The sequence below is a fragment of the Nelusetta ayraudi genome, unplaced genomic scaffold (assembly GCF_046127955.1).
Source record: "Nelusetta ayraudi isolate G7.1 ecotype Tasmania unplaced genomic scaffold, CSIRO-AGI_Nayr_v1 ptg000262l, whole genome shotgun sequence".
NCBI lineage: Eukaryota > Metazoa > Chordata > Actinopteri > Tetraodontiformes > Monacanthidae > Nelusetta > Nelusetta ayraudi.
This window is the reverse complement of record NW_027466311.1, coordinates 65001-80266: the sequence shown is the minus strand read 5'-3', so window position 1 is coordinate 80266 and position 15266 is coordinate 65001. Positions and strand designations below refer to the sequence as shown.

Sequence of the window (15266 nt, the reverse complement as noted above, 5' to 3'; positions counted from 1 at the left end):
CTCCTCAATCTTCTCCTGATCTTCTCCTGCTCTTCTCCTGATCTTCTCCTGCTCTTCTCCTGATCTTCTCCTGATCTTCTCCTGATCTTCTCCTCATCTTCTCCTGCTCTTCTCCTGCACTTCTCTTGCTCTTCTCCTGATCTTCTCCTGCTCTTCTCCTCATCTTCTCCTGATCTTCTCCTGCTCTTCTCCTGCTCTTCTCCTGATCTTCTCCTGCTCTTCTCCTCATCTTCTCCTGATCTTCTCCTGCTCTTCTCCTGATCTTCTCCTGATCTTCTCCTCATCTTCTCCTGCTCTTCTCCTGCACTTCTCTTGCTCTTCTCCTGATCTTCTCCTGCTCTTCTCATCTTCTCCTGATCTTCTCCTCATCTTCTCCTGCTCTTCTCCTGCACTTCTCCTGATCTTCTCCTCATCTTCTCCTGATCTTCTCCTGCTCTTCTCCTGATCTTCTCCTCATCTTCTCCTCATCTTCTCCTGCTCTTCTCCTGCACTTCTCTTGCTCTTCTCCTGCTCTTCTCCTCATCTTCTCCTGCTCTTCTCCTCATCTTCTCCTCATCTTCTACTGCTCTTCTCAGGCCCTACACAGTGTGTGAAGATGACAGAACATCTGGAGCCGCACCTGCTCAGCTTTACAATCTAATCAAATGTTCTGGACACCCCTGAGAAACGCTTTGCAAGGCTGGAGCTTCTCTCCGTCAATAGAACCCAGCTGTCCTGCCACAGCTTTGCAGCTCTGAGCAGGCTGCAGCTGGACATCTCAGTGAGTCGCATCTGTTGCAACATTCTGTCCCGCTTTCACATTAGCAGCCAGATCCAATCCAGGCCTGGCCGCTTGTTTGAATTTTTGCAACTTTTCCAGTTCATTTAGGTATAAATGAAGATAGCTGTCACTTTCAGAACCAACTGTCACAATAAATCTAATTGGAGTTGGGCCTGGGGACCTGCTGTGTAAAAGTCACAGCTGCTTCGATGAAGCTCCCAATCTGAAGAGGCAACATTTCTTCACACTCACTGTGACGCTGCAGCGGGTGGCGCTCTACTAACTGGGATATTCAACTCACACGCTAGCATGTTATTCTGTGCCTGCAGGATTCAAGAACCCGAGTGTGCGTGGAGAGTGTGAGAGGCGCCGGTGTTTGTGCAGGAGCTCTGGCGAGACGGCACGACTGCCACTGAGATATTTAGAGCACAATAACCGAGTCCTCTCCTCCGCTGGAATGCTTCAAGGACGGCAACCGTTCTTTGTCTGGAGTTGCACACACACACACACACACACACACACACACACACACACACACACACACACACGCACACACACGCACACACACACACAGACACCCGCGGCCCACGCGGCGCACCGGCAGGGTCGCTGTGACGCAGCTGCTGAGTCACGGCCGGGGCTTTGGTGACGACGGCTCACAGTAATGTGGAATAATAAACCCCATTTTGGGGGCGGGGGGGGGGATTAAGGCGGCTGGAGCGTTGACTGCTTGATATTCTCTCAGAGAGCCGCCTGATTGGCCGCCCACCGGCTTAAACTGCACTTCCTTCCTTTCTCTTCCTAAAAAAAAAGAAAAAGATGAGGCCTGTTTTCCCTTGAGGGGTGCGAAGCGATGGTGAAATGCTGCGACAGCGACGTTGTGCTCTTGAAAGATGGGAACAGGTGGAGTGCATGACGCTGCTGCCCTGACTGTGGCGGAGAGGCTGTGGATGTGATGCAAGAATGAGGCAACGTGTTGGGAGGACATGACTGCTTCAGCGAGGAGGCATGAGAACAGATGTAGACACAGGCACAAACCTGGTCTGTGAGGATTCGAGGCTTAATATCAGGAATGGCGCCCCCTCTCAGCTCATCTTCCACAGCCATGAGTCTGACAACAGGGAAATAGAGACAAACAGACCGCTTGAGAAAAGAAAAATCAAATGATGAAGCCGCTGTTCTCGCTATTTACTGTAGGATGGTGAGGCCGTGCGGTGATATTAAGGTTGTGTGTAGGTTCAGCCGTCCTCAGGGCTCCCCAGACTCAATCCAATTCACTGTCTCATACTCGGATGATGCATTTCCAGTTGCTTTTGTCCTTCAAATCTCTCTCTTTTTTTGTTTTTTGTTTTTTTTTAATAGAAATTTCATGTCATGTCTTCGAGGGTTCGATATTTTGCACATTTTCATATCTTTAGTTTTCATCTCAGAGCCCAGGGGGAAAATGTCTATTTGATTTCATTAAAAAACAACTAGAATTAGCCCTTTGTTTATTGCCGTCTGCTAAAACACAGCTTGTTTTCATGGTCCCATGTTATTTCCATATTTGATCTTCATTTTTCATCCCAGACTCCAAAAAAGATGCTTTAGTTTCCAGAGGGAGGAGCCAACGCATGCCTGGGGAGGTTGTCGCTCATTAAATATCGGATTTCCAGACACTGTGTAGAATTTAGCAAACGCTTTCTAAAAGGAAGGATGGATTTTTCTCATTCGTGAGGAGTTCACTGAGAGGACAGAGGAATCAGTTAGAAATCGCCTTCCCTTTCAAAATAAAAGTGGGTGTAATTGGTGTGAGTTGTGATGTCAGCTTGGGGACTTCAATGAGGGGAATCTAAAAAAGGTCGCTAGTAAAGGAATCTATTGGACTCCTTTTGAGGGCTGGAGGTGCCAAACTGCTCCTGAGCGCCTGCTGGTGGAGGATTGTCCTCAGCTCCGTGACGTGATCTTCAATGTGATTGATGATTCCACTCACTCCTCTTTCAAAGCCAGGATAACCAAGACGTACATGGACTTACCTTCAAATACAAACTCTGACACTGACATGGCCGCCCTTCACAACATGGACGACTGAGTGGAGATCAAAGCTGTGTAATTCCTCCTCCCCAGCCGGAGAGAAGACTCCTTCGTGTAGAGCACTCTCTAACTAATCCTATGAAAATGGATGTGACGTCATGCTGCTTTCACTCTTTGTTTTTATTGGCCTTCTTGTTGTAGAGGTTTTCTACAATTGTATCGTTAAGTGTGCTAAGAAAGTTGTGTAATACTGCTGAGCAGAACCTTCGTCTCCTCGTCTCGGGATCGTTAGCGTCGCCGTCGACACCACGTGACAACTGCAGAGGGTTGCTAGCCTGAACCCTGAAGACTGTGACTAGCTTACACGCTGTGGGAAAGCACTCTTTGCAAACGACAGGAGAAAGTCGACGCTGCGTGATGCGCCACAACAGACCGCAGTAGCTTGTGTTTACAGCAGTGAGGGAGTGAAAGCCGAGCCCGCAGCCGAAGACAGGAGCGCTGCTTTAGTCACCTGCTGATGATGCCTTTGATTTGGGAGTCCTTCTCAACCTGCTGCTGCTTCAGACGGCGCTCGCTGTCGTCCAAGCGGTTCTGGTACTGCTGCAGGATCTTGCTGGTCTGCTGCTCCTGCGACATGAGCCTCTGCTCGTACTCTTCCAACTTACGATGGGACATCTTGAGCCGCTCCTTCAGGGAGTGGATCTCTTCTTCGTACTCTTTGACCTGCAATTCAAACAAGAGGTGAGTTGATATTCTTCACTTGAGTCAAAACTCAAAGAAATGTGTGTTGGTTGATCATCAAGTGCAAGTCATGAAACCAGAGAAAACAGGGACTTGGGATTCTAGGACTTTCCAGACGTGGAGACTTGACATCATTGTGTTCTGGCTAAACGATCTTAAAACAGTCTCCATTTGATTCCATTGAGGAGTTTTCATTTTCTGGCCCTCGAAATAAAATAACAGTGTTTGGACATGTTGGGATTTTGTATTCTATCACTTTTTTTATGCTAAACTATCACAGAACCTTCATCCCAGTGAGTGTCGGGCACTTTTCATGTTTTGTTTGTATGACCTCTTTTCCATTTGGGCATTTCCTGAAAATGTGATGTAAATCCAAGAAATGAGGGCGATTTCTATCTTACAGAGCTGAGTGCTGTGAAAGCAGCGGTGCAACGCATTCTTCTTATAGTTTGGGCTGTGACTCATCAGAGACCACTTGCTGCAACCGGGGACCGCTGTGATGATTTTGAAGCTCGTTTACAAGGTTTCAATAAAGCAAAAGTGTTTCAGTCGGCCCAGGCAAAGTCTTTGCTCAGAAACACACGAGCTCAATGACAATCAGATCTGAGTGGCAATCATCGTGGCTTAAAGGCCAAATATTAGATGCAATGTTGTCCGGCTATCACAAGACATGGCTTCCACCCTCTGTGTTTATTTATTCTCACTCTGCAAAGATGCAGTCTCATCCCTTTCACCTCATTTCACACCAGAGAGTTATTTTCAGCAACCATTTGTTCACAGCTTTCCCTCCAAAAGCACCTTAGTTATGTTACACTCAGTGTGGTCTGAAGCTCTCATGGTGGGGGGGGTATCCTTCCCACAGGTGGTGCTCACCCTGTCCAGGCGTGACTCATCCATGCTCTTGGAGTACTCCTTCAGCTGGCCCTCCCGGTCCGGCCGCAGGCTCTCAATGTCAGCAGACAGATGAGGCATGTTGGAGACCCAGGCCACCGTTCGTTCGTTGAGGGCCGGCGTGGCCAAGGTGGACTGGGATCCCTGGAAAGACAAACGGCTCTGGTTTCAAGTCGTTCCCCGCGGGCACTTTGGTTCTGCGGCAGACATAACAACACAGCAGCGCGTCATCTCGTAATGAAGGAGGAGGAGAAATAGATGCAGTACCCTGGGTGTCCACCGCAGCCCTCGCTAAAACCAAACTGTGCAGTATTATCATCGCCACAGAGCTGGACCAGAGCGATAGCCATCATCATTTTCTTCATCCATCCACAGCATCGATGGAAGCAGCAACTGAAGAGTTAACTTCCCTGCTTGCTGTGACCTGTGACCAGGCGGTGCAGCACCAGGCGGTGCAGCACCAGGCGGTGCAGCACTAGGCCGGTGCAGCACCAGGCAGTGCAGCACCAGGCCGGTGCAGCACTAGGCCGGTGCAGCACCAGGCCGGTGCAGCACTAGGCCGGTGCAGCACCAGGCCGGTGCAGCACCAGGCCGGTGCAGCACCAGGCAGTGCAGCACCAGTGAGAGGATGGCTTGGAACTTTATTCTTTACCACCATCCAAACTAATATATTTCCTACAGTCTGCTGTGACAGTTTTACCAAGTCTGTGGTTGCGTCATCATTCACTTTACACAGCAGCAGAGAGAAGAAGAAGACACAGCAGACAAAACAGGAAATGCATGGCTGGGCTGCTTTACCTTGCATGCCACTGTCGGCATCTTTCTTTTTTTTCAAGGTGAAATCAGAGTGATGAATATTTGGTTGCGCCTCCGCTCACCTGTTTGTTGCCTGGTTTGAGAAGATGCTGCTGCGGCGGCTGCAGTTGGCCAGACTTCTTGGTGTTCTTTGTGGGCGTGTCAGTAGACGCCTCCGCCGACGGACCCTGGTTGTCCTTGGCTGAGCTGGTCTGGTACGGAAGTCCTGGTGCGGGACTGTCCGTCACAGACTGCTGCTGGTCCTGCTGCTGCTGCTGCTGCTGCTGCTGCTGCTGCTGCTGCTGGGCCTGCTGCAGTTGCTGTTGCAGTTGCTGCTGCAGTTGCTGCTGCTGCTGCGCCAACTGCTGCTGCGCCAACTGCTGCTGCGCCAACTGCTGCTGCGCCAACTGCTGCTGTGCCGACCGCTGTTTGGGCTGGTTGAAGTTTGCGTCCGAAGAGTCCAGGAGGAGGTTCCTGCTTTGGGGGCGGACCTTCGGGGGCGTGGCCGTGGCTGGGGTGTTGATGGAGCGCTGCGACTTGAGGTGCTGCTGCGGGTTGATGGATGACTGGCGAACGGGGTGAACTGTGGTCGGAGGCGTGGCCAGGGAGGCGGGCGTGCCCGTCCCAGTGGGTGTCTGAGAGACGACTCCCATCAGGTGCTGCTGCTGCAGAGACTCCTGAGGGCACAGGGTGACACAGAGAGACAAGGTCGAGATAACAAACCATCAAAGAGTCAACAATGAACCTGGAGAAACTGCACCTTTATTTTAACAAGAACATGGCTCAGTTTCAGGGCCTCCAAGGCTTGGACTACCAGGGAAGGGTTAGGGTTAGGGTTAGGGTTAGGGTTAACCTCTGAGTGTTGCTCGCTGTTTACAAAGCCGAGCCAAAGTTTCTAAAGTTATAAGAATATTTATTAGAAAATGAAGCAGCGAAACGCGTTAGGTGCAGACTCTGTAAGGCTCACCGAGCATTCCATGGTAGCACGACAGCAATACGCCAACAACACCTTAAACGCTGACACCCCGGAGTCGCTGTATCGTCACGCACCGCAGAGAGCAGTTCACAGATAAAGTTGAGATAAATCCACATTTTTTTGAGGATCTTTTTTTGAAAAGCTAATATAGCTAATAAATAAGCTTCCTTGGATGTTGTACAACCAGGCAGACATGAGAGAATGAACTGACAACAAAGATATTAATCTGAAACCAAGTACAGAGAAAGGCAAATCTATCTAGTTTCACCCTTGCACTCAGTGATTACCGTAATACCTGGTATACACAGAGCCAGCGGAAAGCAAGGGCCTGCTGTTGGTTGGCTTGAGCGCAGTTCAAGGACGTCAGAACAATCCTAACTATTGTGATGCGTGCACAGTGCCAATAATATGAATACCATCCTCAAGTATTTCCCAGTGTCTCAAACCAAGAAGGTAGCAATAGCGGATTAACTGCGATAGCGCCTTCGTTGCCCACTGATTACGGATTTAAACGTTTCCTTTTAATTTTATCTCGGAATTCTGAGATATTTTCTCGGAATTCCGAGATAAGGAGCCTCATTTTTTTTCATCCAGTGAATGCAATGCGCTTCCGTACTAAATGCAGCTGGACTGCTAAGATTTCAAATGTGAGAGTTCACACAACCACACTGTCAAACTCCCAACTAAAGTGTTTTCAGTGGTCAATGTCTTCGACTCTCAACCGTATCGTGATTCTCCGCCCCCTACAGCACGGCTTCCAAGTGGCAGCCATTTGGCCCTGGATGGATGAGTGGATGGATGAGTGGAGGGGAAGCAGGACAAATGTTTGGATGAGAAGTTAAAGCGCCGCCCCGACACACACTATCTGTATTAATAACCAGGAGGCCTGTGATGTTTGTTCCATTACGGCCCACACTGCGCGACGGAAATAGCTCCAGACTGCATGACTGTATCATTACGCACTTCACTTTTTTATACAGATATGCTGTAGTAAACATGGGCGCAGTCAGAACCGTCGGACATTTAGCAGTTTGAGCAGTACACTAAAGGCTTTAAGTTTACATGTGTGATGATAGCAAGTGTTGGAATTCAGGGGTTAGGGTTGGGGTTGGAGTTTGGGTAGTTAGGGTTAGGGTTGGGGTTGGGGTTGGGGTTTGGGTAGTTAGGGTTGGGGTTGGGGTTGGGGTTTGGGTAGTTAGGGTTGGGGATGGGGTTGGGTTTGGGGTTGGGGTTGGAGTTTGGGTAGTTAGGGTTAGGGTTGGGGTTGGGGTTGGGGTAGTTAGGGTTGGGGATGGGGTTGGGGTTGGGGTAGTTAGGGTTGGGGTTGGGGTTGGGGTTGGGGTTAGGGTAGTTAGGGTTGGGGTTGGGGTTAGGAAGAGGGGGAGGATTCTGTGTACCCCGTCTCTGAGGGACAGGGGGGGGCTCTTGTCCTTGTCCTTGAAAAAACTCAACAATTTCTGTTCAGGTTTTAAAACCACTGCTATAAAACACCACATTTTCTGCCTCTTAAGCAGAAAAGATTTAGGTGGAGAAATGAGGGGAAAAAGGGAAAAATGTTCTTTCTGGTGAGCTTTAATCACCATTCACTCATTCATCCATCCATCTTCTATACCTGCTTATTCGAAGGCAGGGTGACACCCTGGACCAGTGGCCAGTTCATCACAGGGCCACATAGAGACACACAACCATTCACACTCACATGCACACCTACGGACAATTTAGAATGTTCAATTGACCTCACATGCATGTTTTTGGAGTGTGGGAGGAAGCCGGAGAACCCGGGGAGAACCCACAGAGACACAGGGAGAACCCGGGGAGAACCCAGCAGACACAGGGAGAACCCGGAGAGAACCCAGCAGACACAGGGAGAACCCGGAGAGAACCCAGCAGACACAGGGAGAACATGCAAACTCCACACAGAACGGTCCCAGGTCCGGGCCCCGGAATGGAACCCACAACCTTCTTGCTGTGAGGCGGCAGCGCTGACCACTGCGCCACCGTGTGGCCCAGCTTGAATCGCCAGAGAAGCAAAACACTTTGCATGGCAGCCAGTTTGTGAAACCTGAAATCTTGCACCTTCAAGCTCCACTCTGTCTTTTTAGCGAGCGTCCAAGTCAGTGTTGAGTGAACTAAAGCCAGAATGAGAAGCTACTGGAAAACACAACAGCTTTCTGACTTGTGTCTTTGATGCCTTACAGATGTGCAGAGTCCTACCTGCACTTGCAGCGACAGCTGGTGCCAGGCGTAGTCGTTGCTCTGGTTCTGCCGGGTGAAGTCGTCGCTGTAGCTGTGCGAGTGCACGATGCTGGGCTGCACCAGGCTGCTCTGCGAGCGCAGCCCCGACAGGTCCTCGCTGCGGGAGAAGGCGTTGTTGCCGAAGGCCGGCTGGTAGTCGTGGTGCCCGTTCTCCGTCTCCGGGGCCAGCAGCAGGGGGGGCGGGTGCGACTGGGCCTGGCCGGGGGAGTTCTGGGCGGCCAGATGGAACAGCGGGTTCTGGAAGGACAGGGGGAAGTTCATGGCGGCCGCGGCCTGCTGCTGCTGCTGGGAGATGGATTCCGTGGGACCCCCGATGTGGCCCATCTGGCTCAGCCTCAGGCCAGAACCGGCCCCCACGCGCAGGGGGCCGCACAGGTTCCCGAAGCTGTGGCCCAGGCCGGCGATGGAGGCCTGAGAGGAGGTCAGCATGTCCCCCACAGAGTTCAGGTTGGAGATGCTGTTCATCCGCGAGTCCTGGAGGTCCATCATGGACACACTCTTGTTCACGCTGTGCACCTGAGACACACAAACATTGACTGAGAGCTAAAAAGAAACCAGCTAACACCGGTGGCAACAATAACGACCTTTAAAAGTGCAGCAATTATTTATAAGTATTTAAAATTTCCTTCATTTATTCTTCTTCTGTACCGGCTTATTCCTATTCAGGGTGACGGGGGTCTGCTGAAGCCCCGCCCAGCTGGCGATATTTCAACATTTCATTTCCATATCTTTCCAAAATGTTTATGTTATGTTTACATGCAGCTGAGAAAATCTAATTATTGGCAGGAGCGCATTCTCCTCCCTGACACTAGGGGGGGATATGAGTGTCTTCAGCGCGTTAACTTCCGGTTGACCTCATCGCACAATGACAACGTGCTGATGATGTCATATCCGTACTGGTCTTTAAATGAAGGAGTTTCCTCACTCGGCAGCTGCTGGTGTGCTGCTCCACCGTCAGCCCATTGGTCAGAACTTCACAAACGTACACAACACGTTCCTGGCGGTTCTACCATCCAAGCCCACATCCACCACAGCGAATGCACTCTGGTAGTGAGCGCCACCTCTGTGAGCTAGCGGGACTCACGGCTAGCACCGCTTTCTTCGGCTACCAGTAAATGAAGTCGGCATCCGGGCAACACTTTGATTCGGGCCGCCTGAGGGTCAGGGTCAGGGTACAACTGGTCGCCCTCGGCCGTCATGTTCACTTTCATTAAAATCCTGTTGTGTATGTTTGTGATTTTTCTTTTGACGATGCGCTGACGGCGGCGCAGCAGCGGAGAGGCAGACAACACTGCCGTGTGTTAGGGTTAGTGTCAGGGTCAGGGTCAGGGTTAGGGTCAGGGTTAGGGTTAGTGTTGGAGGGTTAGGGTTAGTGTCAGGGTCAGGGTCAGGGTCAGGGTCAGGGTTAGTGTTGGAGGGTTAGGGTCAGGGTCAGGGTCAGGGTCAGGGTCAGTGTTGGAGGCCACAACAAAACAGAGCCATGATAGGAAATGGACGGCCAGAATTGCAGACCCCCCCTCCCCAAACCACCTTGGGATCGGGCTCGGTGATGTCCGAGCTGCTGGTGCAGTAGGCGGGGCTGGAGCGGGCCAGAGGTGGGCGGGTGACGTAGAAGACCTCCCTGGAGCGCAGGTCCCGCTCGGCCTGGCGCCTCAGGTTGAGGTTGGACGAGAGCGACTCCACGGCCGAGACCCCGGCGGTGGGGGAGGGCAGGCGGGAGATGTCGATGGAACTGCAGAGAGGACGGAGCCAAACCCTGAGCGAGATCTGAAGGGACTCATTGGTTATCAGTACCGCTGGCCCGGCTACGCTGATCAGCTGGGCCACAACTTGCAGAATAACAGCAGAACAACTTCCTGTTTTTCTTTTCTGTTCCTGTGATTAAAGAAAAGTGTGAAGGATGCAAACGCAGTCGACGGTGCGCTCAGCGAGTCTTCAGGCTTCCGACGCGTTTGATGATGCAAGCGTTACATAATGAGAAGAAGGCAGAGAAGCTGCGAAGAAAAAGAAGAAGAAGAAGAAGAAGAAGAAGAAGAAGAAGAGGTGCGACTTCATCCTGTCAGTCACCCACAGACCCAATCCTGGGAGACCGCAGCTGCACTTCCTCTCACACCTGACTGCATCAGAATCAATCTGGTCGCACCGGCGCTGGCACACTGAAGTGATATAGCTGCAATGTAAGAGTGGAGAATATATAGGAGGATATATATATTATATATTATATATATTATATATTATATATTTAGAGGAAGGTCCCGCAGTAGCGCGGTCCATGTATCCTCTTCCTGTTGGCCGACTCCCAGCAATGAGGAGAAGTCCATGTTGTCCACGTGAGCTCGCTCTGCTTTTCACAAAGTCTTTGCACAGACAGAGTTTTGGAAATGAGCCCCCGGTGTTGTCACAAAGGGCACTGATAAACCACCACAGTCGCTCCTCTTCTCATGTTGTCAGCGAAGCAGCGACTGTATGCGATGATTTGCCGAACGGAACGCAAACACAGCGCTTCTGAACCGACCGGATTGATGAAATACTTCACACGCCCCCACAGTGGTGCATTATGACAACAACACACTCACTCGGGGGGGGGGGGGGGGGGGGACTCAGTGTTCAGCGTACCTGTTCAAGTCTCGCATCATGAGGCTCTGGAAGTCGGAGGACATGAGGCGGTTGAAGGAGGGCCGGGTGAAGGGGCGGTCCTTGGGCCGCTCCGGCTGGTGGTTGGTGGGCATGTGCAGCTGCGGGTTCCTCAGGGCCACGCTGATGTCGTTCAGCAGCCTGGGTAGCGGCCCAAGCTTGAGGATGGCATCCTGCAGCGGGGGGGGCGGGGCGGGGGGCAGGGAGGGGGTTGGGGGCGGGGATAGATGGAGGTCAAAGTCAAACACATCCAAACTATTGAGTAGAGACAGCGCAGTGTGTCAGCAGCTGCTTTAGCAGGGTTGTTGTGTTTTTTTTGTATAGAAAACTATCACCTGTACAACTTTGTCTTATGCTAAAACTGACAAACCTGGCTGGGGGTGCGTTCACTGACCCTTTATGACCTCACAAAGGGCAGGTCTACTGATCACAAGTCTTTTAGTGCCACTTTTTCAAACAAAATGGAGCGAGAAAAAGAAACAAAGCGCAGACTTTTCCCACTTCTGGTTCCCCGGCTGACATTACGGCCAGAAGGTGGCGTCTTCTTCTCCTACGCACCTTGCTGAGTTGACCCATGACCTCCCACAGCAGACTGTGCAGCATGGACAGCTCTCTGCCGAGGTCGATGTAGCCCTCGAAGCCGCCAGCGTTGCCCCCGGTGTCCATGTTGGAGATCTCGTAGAGGAACTGCTGCATGGAGTCCCACTCCATCTCCAGGAACTCGTTCATGAAATACATGTACTCCTCCTTGGGCCCGAACCTGCAGGGACCAGGACCAGCGTCACGACCTGGTTCTGTTTCACTGAGCTGGGTTTCTGACTGAGAGTTTTGCATGTTATGCTTCCTCCTGAAAAACCGCTGTGACTGAGCAAAGACATTTTCTTGACCACATTTCACCACTAGAGGTCATAGTTTTGCACTGCCAAGACAAACTGGCTCCCTGCACATCGTCAGCAGCCTCCACTCAGTACAGAAAGATTTAGCCGATAGCATTTTGTGGTAAAGGTCAAGGTCAAAGGTCAAGAAGACAATGTCGCCCTCAGATGTCTCAGATGCTCCTCTTGCTTTTTCTACACAGTTGTTTTGTTTCATGGTAAAACTGCAGTTCAGCCTGGCCATGTTATTAGCAATCAACATTGAGTGGTGTCCGTTCAATTGAACGGAGATTTGGTTCAGAATCATATTTTAAATTCAAACTGAGGCGGGAATCTGAATTACGGCCGAACCCGGGTGGAGTTGAGGAAGAAGAGGTGTACAAGAATAAAACAGAAAAAAAGCAAAACAATCAGCGACAAACGAAAGGATTCTGGGGATCCCGAGGCAGGGCCGGATCTAACAGGCCTGATCCCGAGGCAGGGCTGGGTCTAACAGGCCTGATCCCGAGGCAGGGCCGGATCTAACAGGCCTGATCCCGAGGCAGGGCTGGGTCTAACAGGCCTGATCCCGAGGCAGGGCCGGATCTAACAGGCGGGATCCCGAGGCAGGGCTGGGTCTAACAGGCCTGATCCCGAGGCAGGGCTGGGTCTAACAGGCCTGATCCCGAGGCAGGGCTGGGTCTAACAGGCCTGATCCCGAGGCAGGGCTGGATCTAACAGGCCTGATCCCGAGGCAGGGCTGGGTTTAACAGGCCTGATCCCGAGGCAGGGCCGGATCTAACAGGCCTGATCCCGAGGCAGGGCTGGGTCTAACAGGCCTGATCCCGAGGCAGGGCTGGGTTTAACAGGCCTGATCCCGAGGCAGGGCTGGATCTAACAGGCCTGATCCCGAGGCAGGGCTGGATCTAACAGGCCTGATCCCGAGGCAGGGCTGGGTCTAACAGGCCTGATCCCGAGGCAGGGCTGGATCTAACAGGCCTGATCCCGAGGCAGGGCTGGGTCTAACAGGCCTGATCCCGAGGCAGGGCCGGATCTAACAGGCGGGATCCCGAGGCAGGGCTGGGTCTAACAGGCGGGATCCCGAGGCAGGGCTGGGTCTAACAGGCTGGATCCCGAGGCAGGGCTGGGTCTAACAGGCTGGATCCCGACAGCCGGTGGCCAAGGAGCAACCGGGGACTCACTTGCTGAAGCTGGCCAGGTTTTGCATCACCTTGGCGATGAGCGTGAGAGTGCGAGAGGTGCGCTCGGCAGGGTACTCCTGCATCAGGTTGAAGAGCGACGGGGACATGATGGCCGGGCACATGAAGCGCAGGAAGAGGGAGGAGCTAATCAGGCTGTCGGCCAGGTCCTCCCTGCCGCGCTCGGCACACCGGGCTCTCCACGAGGCCAAGACTTCCTTCAGCTCCCGCGGAAATATGCTGGAGGGGGGGGGGGGGGGGGGGGGGGGGGGGGGGATGATAGCGGTGGTTAGAGAGGAGAAATCTGCAAGGGCAGGAGACCAACAACTACCAGGCTGCCATGGATACACAGTGAGAAGGTAGTTTGTAGGAGGTGCTTAAAGATTTTACCAATGACACGACTGAAGAAACACATCAGTAATGCAGCATTATGAATAATGTCAAATTAAATGCAAAAAAGCCCGTTGTGAACCACAACTGGTTCAATTAAGATAGGATAGGATAGGATAGGATAGGGTAATGTAATATAATATAATATAAGATAAGATAGGATAAGAGAATCCTTTATTAGTCCCAGAGTGGGGAAATTTGCAGCATTACAGGAGCAAAGTGGATAGCAACACACATTATAAACACTGTAAACAAGTAATATAGAAAGTATATGTGAAGCCTTAAATAACAAAAGAAAATAGAAAAAAGAATCAATCTAAAATTTCAATTTAAAATATCAAGATATAAACAATTCAAAGTGTGGAATACAGGAGGTGACTTTAAAAAATGATAAAAGCAAATCAATGATTTAAACATTGCTTTGGCACGTTGGCTCGGGCAGCGAGATGAAGAGCTCAGTTTGTCAGAATTACGATGAATTCTACATCCAGCGTGGCTCTGGTGTTCTCACTGAGGAACAGGAAGGAGGAGTCGCTGCTTGGAGCTCAGAGGACCGAGAGGACGACGCTAACAAAGACGCCCCTAATGCTGCGCCGCAACCAGGAAATAGCCGTCGCCATGGCAACAGATGCAGCTCGGCTTCATCCGTCGCCGCTTTGTCTCTGTGCTCGGAGCGAGAAGTGGGAAAAGGAGGCGGGGCTCACTGACCACAGCGAGTTGATGATCTTGCAGAGCAGAAGTTCGCAGCACATGCGCAGGTTGGCCTGGTGGTCGGCGAGCACTGACGGAGGCACGCGCATGGGGTCCACCTCGCAGTTCTCCTCCGACTCGTACAGGGCCCGGATGAAGTCTCCTGCAGGGGGCGCAGGGCAGTCGGGGCTCAACCACCACAACGCGTGGACAGTGTGTGACAGTGATGGAGTTTCAACTCAGTCAGAAACAATGCCTGGCCAGAAGAATCAGCACTTTGGATTGAAGTGACGCCAGGAGAGAAAGTCAATTCAGGAATATCAAACTGCTGGGGTTAGGGTTAGGGTTAGACTGCTTGGGTTAGGGTTAGGGTTAGACTGCTTGGGTTAGACTGCTGGGGTTAGACTGCTTGGGTTAGACTGCTTGGGTTAGACTGCTGGGGTTAGGGTTAGGGTTAGACTGCTGGGGTTAGACTGCTTGGGTTAGACTGCTGGGGTTAGACTGCTTGGGTTAGACTGCTTGGGTTAGACTGCTGGGGTTAGACTGCTTGGGTTAGACTGCTGGGGTTAGGGTTAGGGTTAGACTGCTTGGGTTAGACTGCTTGGGTTAGACTGCTGGGGTTAGGGTTAGGGTTAGACTGCTTGGGTTAGGCTTAGGGTTAGACTGCTTGGGTTAGGCTTAGGGTTAGACTGCTTGGGTTAGACTGCTTGGGTTAGACTGCTGGGGTTAGGGTTAGGGTTAGACTGCTTGGGTTAGGGTTAGGGTTAGACTGCTTGGGTTAGACTGCTTGGGTTAGACTGCTTGGGTTAGACTGCTGGGGTTAGACTGCTTGGGTTAGACTGCTGGGGTTAGGGTTAGGGTTAGACTGCTTGGGTTAGGGTTAGGGTTAGACTGCTTGGGTTAGACTGCTTGGGTTAGACTGCTCGGGGGATTTAACAGCTTGGATGCGGAGGCTTAGTCACAGCTGATGAATTATTCCTCATCTACTTTTGTTCCAAGTGCAAAAAACTGTCAAGAATGTCTTAAATCCCATTACCTCTGCTGTTGTTTCTAATTTCAATGTGAAA

The 15266-nt window shown here is 51.6% G+C and overlaps 1 protein-coding gene across 3 annotated transcripts in view; it reads right to left on the bottom strand.

The window, feature by feature from the left end:
* Positions 1-15266, bottom strand: part of LOC142882414 (ras/Rap GTPase-activating protein SynGAP-like) — a 35407-nt gene that overhangs the window by 3185 nt on the left and 16956 nt on the right. For 2 of the 3 annotated variants that reach the window (XM_076017146.1, XM_076017148.1), the window contains 10 exons: positions 14218-14362; positions 13123-13359; positions 11625-11826; positions 11049-11239; positions 9963-10164; positions 8391-8948; positions 5284-5877; positions 4388-4549; positions 3285-3496; positions 1799-1871 (listed from right to left, as the gene is read on the bottom strand). In XM_076017146.1, coding sequence (XP_075873261.1) covers positions 1799-1871; positions 3285-3496; positions 4388-4549; positions 5284-5877; positions 8391-8948; positions 9963-10164; positions 11049-11239; positions 11625-11826; positions 13123-13359; positions 14218-14362 — 2576 coding nt within the window. The remainder of the gene's footprint in view (positions 1-1798; positions 1872-3284; positions 3497-4387; positions 4550-5283; positions 5878-8390; positions 8949-9962; positions 10165-11048; positions 11240-11624; positions 11827-13122; positions 13360-14217; positions 14363-15266) is intronic. The other variant, XM_076017147.1, reaches the window with a different exon arrangement.